This window comes from Vigna angularis, chromosome 5 (genome assembly GCF_016808095.1).
Source record: "Vigna angularis cultivar LongXiaoDou No.4 chromosome 5, ASM1680809v1, whole genome shotgun sequence".
Lineage (NCBI taxonomy): Eukaryota > Viridiplantae > Streptophyta > Magnoliopsida > Fabales > Fabaceae > Vigna > Vigna angularis.
Window position 1 is genome coordinate 32,565,076 of NC_068974.1, and position 13,896 is coordinate 32,578,971.

At 31.9% G+C, this 13,896-nt stretch overlaps 1 protein-coding gene across 1 annotated transcript; it reads left to right on the forward strand.

Moving 5' to 3' along the window:
- The first annotated feature begins 624 nt into the window (after positions 1-624).
- On the forward strand, positions 625-12,645 carry LOC108340572 (nucleobase-ascorbate transporter 12). The gene is made up of 10 exons (XM_017578043.2): positions 625-1,440; positions 1,550-1,647; positions 1,739-1,909; positions 2,285-2,385; positions 4,670-4,805; positions 4,953-5,003; positions 5,098-5,385; positions 6,479-6,713; positions 11,534-11,820; positions 12,240-12,645. Exons 1-10 carry the CDS (start codon positions 978-980, stop codon positions 12,459-12,461), a joined length of 2,052 nt encoding a protein of 683 aa, XP_017433532.1. The 5' UTR covers positions 625-977; the 3' UTR covers positions 12,462-12,645.
- Positions 12,646-13,896: the final 1,251 nt, after the last annotated feature.

A 13,896-nucleotide genomic window follows, 5' to 3' on the forward strand; every position in this document is an offset into this window, starting at 1 on the left:
TATAAACCAATTCGATTTACCGGAATTTAAATTAGGATGGGTTAAAAATATTTAAAATCGGGATACGGATTACTTTTCATATTTTAAGAAAACAAAATATTGGGGATTATGTTGGACTGTGTTATATTTTTATTTATTTATTTTGAGTTTAAATTTATTTAGATTTAATTAAAAACATTTGTTTTTTGTATGGAATTAAAATTTTTTATCGTGATTTATTGAATTAACTCATTTAATCCACTAATTTTATCGAATTTAAATTTTTTTACTTGTTAGTTAGTGAACCAAATTGAATTTTCTCACTAAATTCACACAACTACTTTACACATTTGAATTCAAATACTAATTTGAAATGTCCTTTAAATATAAAAAAATAATAAAAATAAAAATATTATATTTATTTGTATGTAAAAATTAAAAATTAAAATGCATAAAAAAGTTTAAATCAGAAAATTCAAATTTTGTATCTAATAATATATTTAATCCTAAAATTGATTACCATTTATAATTTATATTAAGTTTATTATATTTTAATAGATATTGTAAAAAAATATTAATAGTAGGCCTTACTAAAAGAAAAAGAGGGAATAATAATCCCTGACGATGCTCCGTTTAAGCAGGGCAACAAAGTTCCTTCCGTTTTGTTTGTTTCTGTCTTTTCTTCGTAAGCCAGGTAATAGAATTTTGAACTCCACCGTTTGTCTAGGAAAGAAAGAACAAAATAAACACGAGAAATGGATAGATAAAATATCTCTCTTAAATTCCAACGTTCACCTTCACTCCACACTCAACTCTCACTCTTTCCTTGCTCTTCCCTTTCCAAATCTCACATTTTCCATTTTCGCTCTCACTTCCATTCGCGTGTAAAACCCTAGCACCTTCGCTTCTTCATTCCTGCAACTCCACGTGCCAGATCTGCAACCCTTAAGCTATGCACACCACTGCGCATACCGCATAGCATATAGCTTGTAACAAACATGTCCAATTCTGATTCTAACAACCGTAACAGCCTAGCTCCGTCGCCGCCGGAGCCAAAGCCAATGCCGCCTTCTTCCTGGGCCAAGAAAACAGGTTTCAGGCCCAAATTCTCCGGCGAGACCAATGCCACCGATTCGGGCCCGATAACCATCCCTACGCCCAACGGCGATATTGAGGCCGGTCGCGTTCGAACTCCGGCAACTGCTAACGGCGTCGCACAAGGCGACAAGCCTCCCGTTCCGGTTCCGCCTCGGCCTGCTATGGCAAAGAAGCAGGGAGACTCCGACGGCGTGCCGAAGAATTCAATTCCTAGCACCAACGGACAGGCGGCGGCGGCGGAACAGCCGCCGAGGAGAAACGCGAGGCACGAGGAAGTGGTGGACGGCTTGCCGGTGGAGGTCGACGAGTTCGTGTCAAGGCACGCGCATATGAAGTACGAGCTCAGAGATTCACCTGGTTTAGGTATTGAAATATTTTTTAATTTGGATTTGAATAATTGAATGCTCGTTGATTTGATTTGGTTATGGTGGGAATTAAACTATGATTTCGATTTTCGTATGTGTTACTGTAGTTCCTATTGGCGTATACGGTGTTCAACACTACCTTTCGATGTTAGGTTCGTTGGTTCTGATTCCGCTTGTGATTGTTCCTGCCATGGGAGGCACTCATGTGAGTTGTTTTCATCCGGCTTAGTCTGTGTTTTCGTGTTGTGTGGTGTTTGGTTTTGGTGGCGAAGTTCTTGATGTGTTAGTGAGTGTAGGAGGAAACTTCTATGGTGGTATCGACCGTGCTCTTTGTCTCGGGGGTGACTACTCTCTTGCATGTTGCTTTTGGCTCCAGGTTACCCTTGATTCAGGGCCCTTCTTTTGTCTATCTGGCGCCAGCGCTCGCCATAATCAACTCCCCGGAGTTTCAAGGATTGAATGGAAATGTTTGTATCTTTACCCTTTCGTTTATTTTTCAGAATCTAGGAATTTTATTCCCTGCAATTCCTTTCGTTTATTTTTCAGAATCTAGGAATTTTATTCCCTGCAAACATGAATTGCGACTGTTGATGCGGGATGAAGTTTATATGATTCACATATTTACTTTCTGATTTTCGTTCAACAAACAACAGGAAATCTGACTCCCAGAAGATATTGATTGCTGTCTGTATATTGGTTTTGTCTATAACAAAGTTGTCGGGTGTTGCAGCAGTTTCTAATTTTGTTTAGTTACTCATAATTGGGGAGTTATGTCACATTTTAGATTTTCTGATGGAATGATTGAAAAACAAAGATGATGAGGTTTATTTCTCTATTTGCAGAAATTCAAGCATATAATGAAGGAGCTCCAGGGGGCTATAATTATTGGTTCAGCTTTTCAAGCTTTACTTGGATATACTGGACTTATGTCACTGTTAGTAAGGTATGATTTTGGGATTTTCTCTACTTGGTTGCTTTTATTTGATTTTACATATGGACAATTCAACTTTTCACTAAACTGAATAATTGTGCATTAATGCAAGTGGTGTGCTAAAAGCTGAGAAATTCCCGTTACCCGAATTATAAGTGGAACTTAGACAAAAGTATAGTTATGGAGGGGCAAAAATATTATCGCATAAGATTTCATTTCTTAGTTTTTTTTTTTTATGTTTAGGGGTGACCAATCAATCCATTTATCCATCCAATTCATTCATAGATAAATTCATTCAATACAATATATAATATGAAAATAAAAAATGGATGGATCCATTTAATTTTATGAATGGCTAATGATTCATCTATTATTTTTCAAAATATAATGGACCATTTAATCAATTCTTAATGAATCAAAATTAACTTACCTATTTTTTTCATATTTAAATCTTTCTTAAATTATTTTTTAAAATATTCAAAAAATTGTTTTAAAAAATATATATTTTAAAAAACATACGTCTAATTTCAATTACATTAATTGTTAATTGTTTTTATACTCAATTTATTGTGAACTATATTAATGGGACATCCACCCATTTTTTTAATGAAAACAGATGCATTATTGGTCATGATTAACATAAGTCATTTTGAAAAACAATTCATTGAGCTGAGTATGAGTAGTTAGATCAATCACCCCTCAAAACTTTTAATTTTATGAATATTTCTGAAATAAAATTAAAATAGTGACATTATTATTAATTAAAACTAACCACTTTAACTACTTTTGTTTGATACGATGAAATAAATATTTGTTTCTTATATAAAGCATTATTTTTGTGGATGAATTGGATATCCATTCATGAGAAAATTGTTAAGGAATGAATTAGATTTTTTTAAATAAATAAAAAAATAAGTTAACAATTTAGTTTTATCTGATTCATAAAGTTTGTCACTCCTAATTATATTTAATGGGTTAAAAACATATAGAAGATCCAAGATAAAGTTTGTCACTCCTAATTATATTTAATGGGTTAAAAACATATAGAAGATCCAAGATTATTGACCATATTACATATGGACTTCATACATGAATATTTATGACTGTATGAATGTTTTTAAAACTGAGCCATTCATTGAATTGCTCATGACACTAGTTCAAGGTTCAATTGTTCACTCATAATCGAACCAGTATTAACAAAGTAATATGTAAAATAGTATTAAAGAAATATAATATCACAACTTATGACACCAAAAATACAAAGACAATATCATTCTATAGTTTAATAACATTCAAAAGTATAAAGTCGTACTTAGATTTAAGTTTTAACAAACACGAGTACACAATGTTCATTAACAAATAGCAGGTTTACGTGTAAAATAAAAAGGGAAATATCATTTTTTTTCTTTTGTTTTTCTCCCCACCTTTTAATGAAAATGGCCTCATCAAGCATTTTCAATAACCCACTATAAATCAATCTTTCGGAGTTTTGACCAGTTTTTGTTTTCTTTGACTGGTTATTAGTTAAATGATTTAATTTAGACCAGACACTACACTGACATTCCAGTGAAACACACACACACATATGTATATACATACATGTGTTTGTGTACGTATATGCAAAGCTTGCGTTAACATATCCTGACCCTGTTGTACCTCATATTTTAAAAATGTTTCTGTATCCCTGACGCAATCATCGTACTAGTTGAGCTTACTCCCGACAGCATTTCTTATAATAAATAATTGAAAAATTCAACACAACAGAAGGTTATATAAAATTTAAATATGGTCTATAATAATATTAATAATGGTGTTCTCATGCTATCAATCATTAGATGATGATTTATGTAGATCTAAAAAATTTCTCCTCTTCCATTACAGAACTGGTGAATATATTAACCAAAACTTGCTAGATAAGCAATATACTCTTAGAATAGTTTGAGTATTTTTTGTTGGTTTATGGTATTGATACTGTCAGTTCCTATAAGTAAGATGCTGAGATAATTGTACCATCAAAAAGTGTTTTTTATTTTTTTTTAAATGCTTTACGTATACCTTCTTTGAATATGATTCCTCCCACCAATCCCACCTATACACACCCCCCTTGTTGTTTTATGCAATATGAAACTATGTCTTTGGCCTTTAGTCACAACGTAAAATTTTCAATCCTTTCGTCACAATTTAAAATTAAGTCACTTCATTGCTTGAGTTGACTAAAGTAAAAACATCAAATTTCGGTCTTACTTTCTGTTCAGTGTAGTTGATAATGAGCCTCATTTTATGTGTTTCCTTACAGGTTGATAAATCCTGTAGTTGTAGCCCCAACTATTGCTGCTGTTGGACTTTCATTTTACAGTTATGGTTTCTCATTAGTTGGTACATGTATTGAGATCGGTGCAGTTCAAATATTAGTGGCTATTGTTTTTTCTCTTGTAAGTTTGTTTAATTGACCTTGAGTGTTATTTCTTTTAATATGGATTCACTCATTTATTCTTTATTTAAAAAATCCTGGAGTGTGGATAGTATTGCTTGGTGCACTGGACTAGAATTTGTGATCTGTTATTTCTTTATTTCCACAGTATCTTCGTAAGATATCTGTTCTTGGGCATCGCATATTTCTAATTTATGCAGTAAGTTGACTGCTACAATATCTTAACTCTTTAGTCGTTGAAATAAAATTCTGGCTGTAGCAAATGATTTGTGTTTTCTTTGCCTAATTGCCAGGTTCCTCTGGGACTGGCAATTACATGGGCATTTGCTTTCTTGCTGACTGAAGCCGGAGCTTACAGCTACAAAGGGTGCGATATAAATATACCTGCCTCAAATATGGTTTCAGAGCATTGTAGAAAACATTTTTCAAGGATGAGGCGTTGTCGGGTTGATACATCTCAAGCATTGTTATCCTCTCCATGGTTTAGGTTTCCTTATCCATTACAATGGGGTACCCCTGTCTTCCATTGGAAAATGGCTCTTGTAATGTGTGTGGTTTCCTTAATCTCATCAGTAGATTCGGTGAGTTTCTTGTCTTTCTCTTCCTGGGCTGTATTTTATCTTACTATGAATATGTTGATCACTTGATATATGCTATTTCAGAAAAAAAAAAATAGTTATCTTCGGGGCCCTTATAGCATCTTCATAGCCATTTCTAGCAATATTGTATTTATAAGTGTAAATGATAGATATAAAGTCGGTTAGGTTTAACTTTTTCTCCTCTGTTTTTCAGTCTATACAAGGCTTGTATTCTTTGTATTTTCAGTAAGCTTTTATGAAAGTATTTTCTTTCCCTTTCTTCTCTTGTTTCCTTTAACAATAAGGCTTCTCTTTTTCTTTGACGTGGTACAGGCTTTGATGGGAAATTGTGATTTGTATCTACTACCAACTTCATAACTTTGTTCTGGTTGTATTGTATTTACAAGACCATTCTTTTTCTTGGATTTGCACCTACTACAATGATATACATTTAATAAAATGCTCCTTTGGAGGGCAAAATATGAACCTTGCATATGCTATTTGTAAGTTAATTTTTAACTGAAAACTTCGTCAATAAAGGTGAAAAACTTTTGCTATTGAAATTACACATTATGGGATCCAAACTTAAAATTCATGATTTTCAACTTGTTATAATTTATATGATCACTGTCTTTTCTTGTGCCCATTATCTATTAATATCAAGTAAACATCAAGTGTAAGATGAGTAATATTGCATTGGTTCTATCTCAAGACTTAGGAAATTACTACATCAATGACAATAACTATTTAATTGATAAAGTTTTAAGAATTCTAATGCTGCAAGGTGGTTATCAAATAAAAATATGTGTTGCTCTAGTTGAGAACAACGGTATAATATCTCAAGTAAAATGATATGTTCCTTGTATTTTTCTCTGTATGCAGGATTATAAGAAATCATTGTACCGTGTCATTGATATTTGTTTACTTTTGTGAGAAATAGAGAAGATTGGGAGAAAATATCCCTTGTGTGTTTTGCATACACATAGGGTAGTTTATTTATATTGTAGGATATGGGCCAATGCCCTTAATACAGAATAGGCTGAGCCCAAATAACAGAAACACACATCTTAACATCTAACAACTTTAATCTTTGCAGGTTGGCACATACCATGCATCTTCGTTATTGGTTGCATCCAGACCGCCAACTACAGGAGTTCTTAGTCGAGGAATTGGTGTTGAAGGTCTTTCTAGTGTCTTGGCTGGTCTGTGGGGAACTGGAACCGGATCTATAACTTTAACTGAAAATGTTCACACAATTGCTGTGACTAAAATGGGAAGCCGCCGGGCAGTTCAACTGGGTGCATGCTTTCTGATAGTGTTGTCTCTTGTGGGTAAGTTTCTGTAATTTATCATGAAATTTCTTTGGTTTCCCAGTGATTCTCAAAATTCATTTTTCTGGTCTGCAGCAATTAGTACAATTATTTTATGTGAAACATATAATGTTTGTAAACATCATTCTGGAAATCAAGCTTCCAGAAGAATTACAGGATGTAGAATAAAAGATTGCCTTATCGTAGTTCATTATGATGTCCAAACTGAATTATAAATCTAATCCTATGTAAGTTCTTGTCCAAACAAATGCCTACTGCTATTTTCACTTAATCAATGATTTCCTAATAAGTGAATAAAGAAAAATGTCTTTTGGGGCTAAATTTGATTAGTGCAAAGTTTCCAAATATATCAATTTGAGTAGTGTTAGAAAAATGGTCCAGCAAGAGGGGGAGGGGGTTGAACTCAATTGGGTTTGAAATTTACTGAGAATTATTTCCTTTGAGTCAAATGGTTTCAATGATCAACGAAGAACTTCTCTTTTATAAGATTGTAAGGTACGACGAGGTCTTCAAATCAATATCAGGTTTAAAAATCTTCACATTTTTAAGAAAACATGTCATATGCCCCAAACATGAGTTCAAGGGGTAGAGAGAAAGTAACATAACGAGATTTGTATACTGGTTCACTTTTAACCCATCTAGTCTTTCAATCAATTGATTAGGATTCCACCAAATTTTTAAAAGTTTATAAACACACTTCACATGCAAACTTAGATAGAAAGTTTAACCACGAAAGTTTCTTGAACCCCAAAAGAACACTTTCAAATTCACTTATGAAAATCTAACATGAGTTATACACTTTAACACAGCCCCTGTCTGAAAGATTTACAAACCCACCATGCAAAAGAAAAAGTTTAGAATATCATCTGAGTAAACCTTCATAAGCAAAACACTAATCTTTCATAGGAATGTTGAACTTCTTTCATCTTGATCCACAAAAATTTCTTGATATACTTTTGAAAAGATGTTAAACAACTGTGTAAGAACTTGATTTCTCTCTCAAAAATCTAGTTGATCTTTCTGTGAAAACGATTTTATGTGGAGAAAAGGGAGTTTTCAAACCTTTAATAGTTGTTGGCTGTCAAATTTAATGTTAAAATGCTCTGTGACTTCTGAAGGAACAAAGCCTCGTGCATGTTTATATATTAAAGTAATTTTAATACATTCATTATTTGATCAAGCTGATTTAATGGATTAAACCAGACAACCCCCACATATTACCCTTCTGTCTTTTAGTATGTTAAATCTAACAAAAGAGAAACTTTTTCTTCCCTCTAACATCATCATCAAATGTAAGAAGGGGAAAAAATTGAAGCATTTAAAAAAAGTTGTCACAAAACAAAACATATTCATTAGTGGATTAGACGTTAGAGCAACGCATTGAATTCAGTCAAAGCATGGAAAACTATTTATTTCTTGCTAATTGAAGTTGTACAATTTATTCCTTGATCTCAACAATTTGCTGCTTAAGATTTTGAAAATAGTGCAATCTTGTGTTTTCCATTATCCTTCAGCACAAGATAGTTAATTCTTCTTGAGTTTTCGCTTGTCCTTCAACAAGACAGAAAATTCTTGAGAACCAGAGTTAATTGGTTTTCCATGCTGAGTGTGTTCTATGTATTGCTCTAATGTTTCCTTGGTTTCAATGCAATTTGAGTTAGCCTATTCTCGAAGTTTTCAATGTAATATGAGTTTATTTATTGAATGTTGTATTTTGTAGTCTCATTCATTAATGATAATGTTGTGTACTTTTTTCATTGCTTCATTCTTTTTCATTAGCATATAATTATATTTGGTGATATCAAAAGGGAGAAAAATATTTTATTGCTTTACAAAACCTGAAGACTTCATCGACACAAAGTATATAATGATAAAGGAAAGTTTGTCATCTTGGTTCCAATGTAATGTGAGTTTATTTATTTAATGTCATGTTTTATAATCTCATTCATTGATGAAAATGTTTGTGATTTTTTTAATTGCTTCATTCTTTTTCATTAACATATAATTAGATTTGATGATATAAAAAGCGAGAAAAATATTTTTTTGTTTTACACAACCTGATGACTTGATCAACACAAATTATATAATGATAAAGGAAAGTTTGTCATCAATCATCACATATGAAGAGTTTGTTGGCAAGTGATGCAATACCTCTTAGAAGTGTTGTAGATTCAAACCTTGTATTTGACTTTTTAGATATAGTGGTGATGTGTTTTTCCTTTTATTTTTTGTTTTACACACATTAGAAAGATTTTAAATGTTCTTTTGTTAATTTCTAGTTTAATCCATTAAAGTTATTATCAAAGAGATTATATGATTGGATTTAACATAATAAAATGGAGAATGTAAATGTGAAGGTTATATGATTTAATTGATTTAATCTATGTAGAGTATGTTTGGCAAAACTAGTTGCTAAGCTCATACCTAAAAGTTTCGAAATGATAAACTAGCTTATTGGATTAGAAGTGCTTGGTAAACTAGATGATAAACTAGTTGGTAAATGTAAAATAACTACATAAGTTTTATTATATAAATGAAATTTATGTTTTTTAACAAAAATATGATGTTATGTAATTATAATTTACATTTTTCAAGTAACTAAATTATTATTAATCTTTTTAGTATTTTTTTTAAAGTTGTATAGACTTTTTTATTTGAAAAAGTAATTTTGTTTAAATAAGTTGATTTGATGAGTATTAATTAAATTTAAATTTTCATACTTCTCTATTTAAACTCCTGTAACATGATTTTTTTTAACAATTTTCAATCTCTAATTTTCACATTGCATCATGAAATAAAACATTAGTTACTTCAATTTATAATAAATCTTTTTTAATTTGAACTACATAAAAAAATTAAAAAGCAAGCCATCAGATACTAAAAATAGTGCAATAATTAGTTGTCTAAGGGGTAGTAATGGAAGAAAATTAAACAAATTGCAAACTAGAAGCCAGCTGAAGTAGGTTGTAGTTTATAAGCTAGAAACTCTTCAATAAGTTATTTTGAGGTACTCACAGTAGACTTTTATGTTGGTCAAACTGTCTTAAAGCTAGTAATTTATTGGTCTTAAAAGACACTCTTAAAATCATTTTAATCCATTAAAATTTAAGTCTTTTCTTTAAAACTCAAAGGGCAGCAAATATAAAGGTTTGAAAACTCTCTTTTCTCTATATCAAATCATTCCAACAAATGATCAAATAGGTTTTTGTGAGAGAAATCAAGTTCTTCTACAATGGTCTAGCTTCTTTGCAGAAGATCATCAAGAATTATTTGTGGATAAAGAGCAAAAAAGTTTGACATCCTATGCAAGATTGGCCATTTGTTTTTTGGCTAGACTCTTTTCCAAATGATGTTGTTATGAACTTTTTCTTTTGCATTGTGGGTTTGTAAATCCTTAAGACGGGTTGTGCTGAGGTGTATAGCTTACAGTAGAGTTTCATAAGTGGGTTTGAAAGTGTTCTGGTAGTGTTCAAGAAACTTTCCTGGTTAGCTTTTCTAAGTTTGCATGTGAGGTGTTTTCATAGTTTGAAAATTTAATAGAATCATGCTTAGCTGATTAAAAAACTGGATGTAGCTCCCTAGAGTTAAGAATGAACCAGTACAAAAGTCTTTGTATATTCTTTCCTTTTATCTCTCTTGAACTCATACTTTGATGCATATGGTATGTTTTCTAAAAATTTGAACTTAGAGCTTGATTCTATAATATCTGAAACTGTTTTTATTGATTTCATGATCTCATCCCATACAATCTCTGAAAGAAAAGATTTTCATGCTCAAGCTCTGTAGATAATTTTCGTCAAGCTTTTCATGAATCTGTTCAGCATTTCAGTAATATGCATCAATATTAATTTCATACATTTGAAATATGAATCATGAGATTCATTTTCTTACATGATTTTGTGTTGTCATATAAGGTATGACTAAGGGCACTAACAGATTTATGTGTTTAACTGTGCTAAATAATGCACTCAGAGAAGCTGGTTTTTAAGTTAACTGTGTTAAATGAAAGGTAAGAGAATCTCAACATTGCTTAGGTTGTTTACATACATATGATTAGATAATTTTGCAACCTTTAATATTCAGTTTTCCCTGCATTTACAAATGCTTTTCCTAAGTTGCATATTTCCAAATTACTAACTACCATAATATTTTATGATAGCAATATTATTTTAGCATCATCGTGAGATATGTAAATAACTCGAAAATGCTCAATTATATTAAAATTTGTGTTGGATTTGATACATGTTTGACTGACCCAGCTACACTCGTGCTTCATATTTCGTTGCAACTAAATGCTTCAATGGGGCTTTATCTAACTGGATGCTAGTTAGCCCTTTTTGAATAAATGATCTAGAGAGATTTGTATCTTCCAAGTGAAAGAACCTTTCTTGCTTTCAATTTGTCTGTTGAACATGTGCTTTGAAGCAGTATAGCTACTGGCATTGCATAAAATCTCAATTCTAACCGAAAAAGTGGTTTGAAGCTTCTCTGAGATACTTTCTCAGTTCTCCTATCCATACTTTTGGCATATAAGAGTGGTTATTCATAACCAGTGTTACCAATGCCATTTAACCTCACTGTTCATCACAAAGTCCATCAACCTATATAGAAACATTAAATAAGTTGTTGATTTCTCGGATGTCTATCCATTTTTGTGACTAAATAAGTCATAATACACAGTTAGGATGTGTGATTTATTCAATCTGCTTTTTGCTGCCTTTTCTTATGCCCATTTTAATAGTTTTGTAGTTTTATGCTCTCATCCGTGAAACGACTTCTTTTACAAATTATCTGTGTTTAATTTTGCTTATGCACAACAGGTAAGGTTGGAGGATTCATTGCTTCAATACCTGAAGTTATGGTTGCGGGTCTCCTCTGCTTTATGTGGGCAATGCTCACTGCATTAGGCTTGTCAAATCTACGCTACAGTGAGGCTGGAAGCTCTCGCAATATCATCATAGTTGGGCTATCACTGTTTTTCTCTCTTTCAATACCTGCTTACTTTCAACAATATGGCATCACTCCAAATTCCAACCTGTCTGTGCCAAATTACTTTCAGCCCTATATTGTGGCTTCTCACGGGCCTATCCACAGCAAATATGGAGGGGTATGTTTTACTGGCATGTATATGATGTTTGAATTTATGTCAAATTTTCAAAAAAGATAGAAAGTAATTCAAAGGCCACTTTCATCTCTCTAGATGGGTGTGTGGCTAATGAAACTCTAATTACATGTTTATTTCCATGATACTGTGAATGGACATTGAAACTACTCCATGTATTTGGTTTCTTATTGTAAGGTCAAAATTGCCTGTTACTCCATAGTTTTTACCAAGTATTCATTATGTGGTGAAACTGTTAAGCTAAAAAGTATTGAATTCATTATGTCTCTGGAATTGGTATTAATTATTTTTGTTATTTTAACACTTGAATGCTGGTTAAAAATAACTGTTACTCCTTTGTAGAAACTTGTCTTGTGCTGGAATATTAGGTTTGTCTAAAAGAGCACTTGTTAATCCTTTTGCAGTTGAACTATGTGTTGAACACACTTTTTTCGCTACACATGGTGATAGCCTTTCTTGTGGCTGTTATTCTGGATAATACCGTACCTGGTAGTAAGGTGGAACGTGGGGTATATGTTTGGTCCGAAGCTGAGATTGCTAGAAGAGAACCTGCTGTTGCTAATGACTATGAGTTGCCCTTCAGAATTGGTCGGATTTTTCGATGGGTCAAGTGGGTTGGCCTGTAATGTAGAACGCTTGTGTTTCTTGAGTGTACTAGTAATTGGTAATGCATCTTTGTGTTGTAAGTTATTAGATTAAACTTGTAGCTAGTTTTTTATTCATTCCAAATATCCAGGTCTATTTTTTCATAGAGGCGAGAGATTTTAAAAATCATTTTCAATGTATATATACTTTTTTTAGCTCTCTCAAGCTTCATTTGCAATTCCTAGTTCAGATTAACTATATATAATTATAATTGTCATGAAAGGTTTGTGCTGTTGTCAATATCTCTAGTTTATTGTTCATTGCGTGAACAATCTGTAAGAATATAAAGTCAGCTCATTTTACAGTGTTATTTAAATTCATTACGGAAAATGCTGTGCTAAAAGGTACGGCTCCAAATAATTAAAAATTAATTTATAACCAAATGAAGTCAAATTATTTTAATATTTTGAATTCATATTTAAATCATTCTTTTTATTTTAAATTCACCCATTAATTGAATATGGATTGAAACTGTGTTTTAGATTTGAAAAAAAAAAGAAGACAAATTCAATGTACATTAGACATAGTTTAGATAAGATATTTTTGTATTGATCTTGGGAGAAACCATACTACTTTCTCTATAAAGATATATTTGGTCCGAACTTTGTTGAGGAATCATTGATTGATCCTCTACAAGGAAATATTTATGTAGGTCATGCATGAATGAGAATCTTCAGCTGAGTATTAGACGAAGTATTCTTTTGTTGTGCCTTTAATCAATATATTTGTGGCTAACATTAGAACTTTCAGGTTAATTTTGGTCAGGATATCTTTTTGGTGGCTTCAATTAAAGCATCACCAACTCATCTTTGATTGGGTTTCCCAGTGAAAATGATTTAATATTGTAATTTTTTTTATAGAAATAATGATACAAGTCTTTACGTGTAATTATTATTAATAAATCATACATTTTATTGTCTAGTTTGTCTAGCCTATTTTAGGAAGACTATTTTATACAACTAAGATAGCAATTTAGTCAACTATTTGTCGTATCTTCTTAGGAAAACATAGTAGTATATATAGGGAGACGAAAAATATTTATGACCGACATCCCCTCTCAAATTGATGCTATTTGGGGGCGTTAATTTGTTAATTACAAAGTAATGACGCAAACTAGAAATAACTTTAGTTGAAAATATTCGCAACTTAAATTTACATTTATGTTTCGTTTGCTAATGTTATACTAAAATTGCAACAATATGAACAAAACTTATATTGCAACATGAAGAAGCATTCGATCTAATTGAGGAAATTCAATTTCAGGCAAAAAAATCATGTTAGTATTTCAAAATAAGTAGCAGACATGATAATATTTTGATTCAATAGATGCTTTATAGATTTGTATATGTTTCTTATTTTTCCCCGGGATCAACGAGGAGCTAAGAACTATACACCAAAACCAATGACGGATCATCG

What these genes read in the sequence shown, in the direction of transcription:
- LOC108340572 (XM_017578043.2), top strand. Translation starts at nt 978, where the DNA reads ATGTCCAATTCTGATTCTAACAACCGTAACAGCCTAGCTCCGTCGCCG. An exon ending in CTGCCATGGGAGGCACTCAT is followed by an intron (nt 1,648 to 1,738) that starts GTGAGTTGTTTT and finishes TAGTGAGTGTAG; the next exon opens with GAGGAAACTTCTATGGTGGT. An exon ending in TAATCTCATCAGTAGATTCG is followed by an intron (nt 5,386 to 6,478) that starts GTGAGTTTCTTG and finishes TAATCTTTGCAG; the next exon opens with GTTGGCACATACCATGCATC.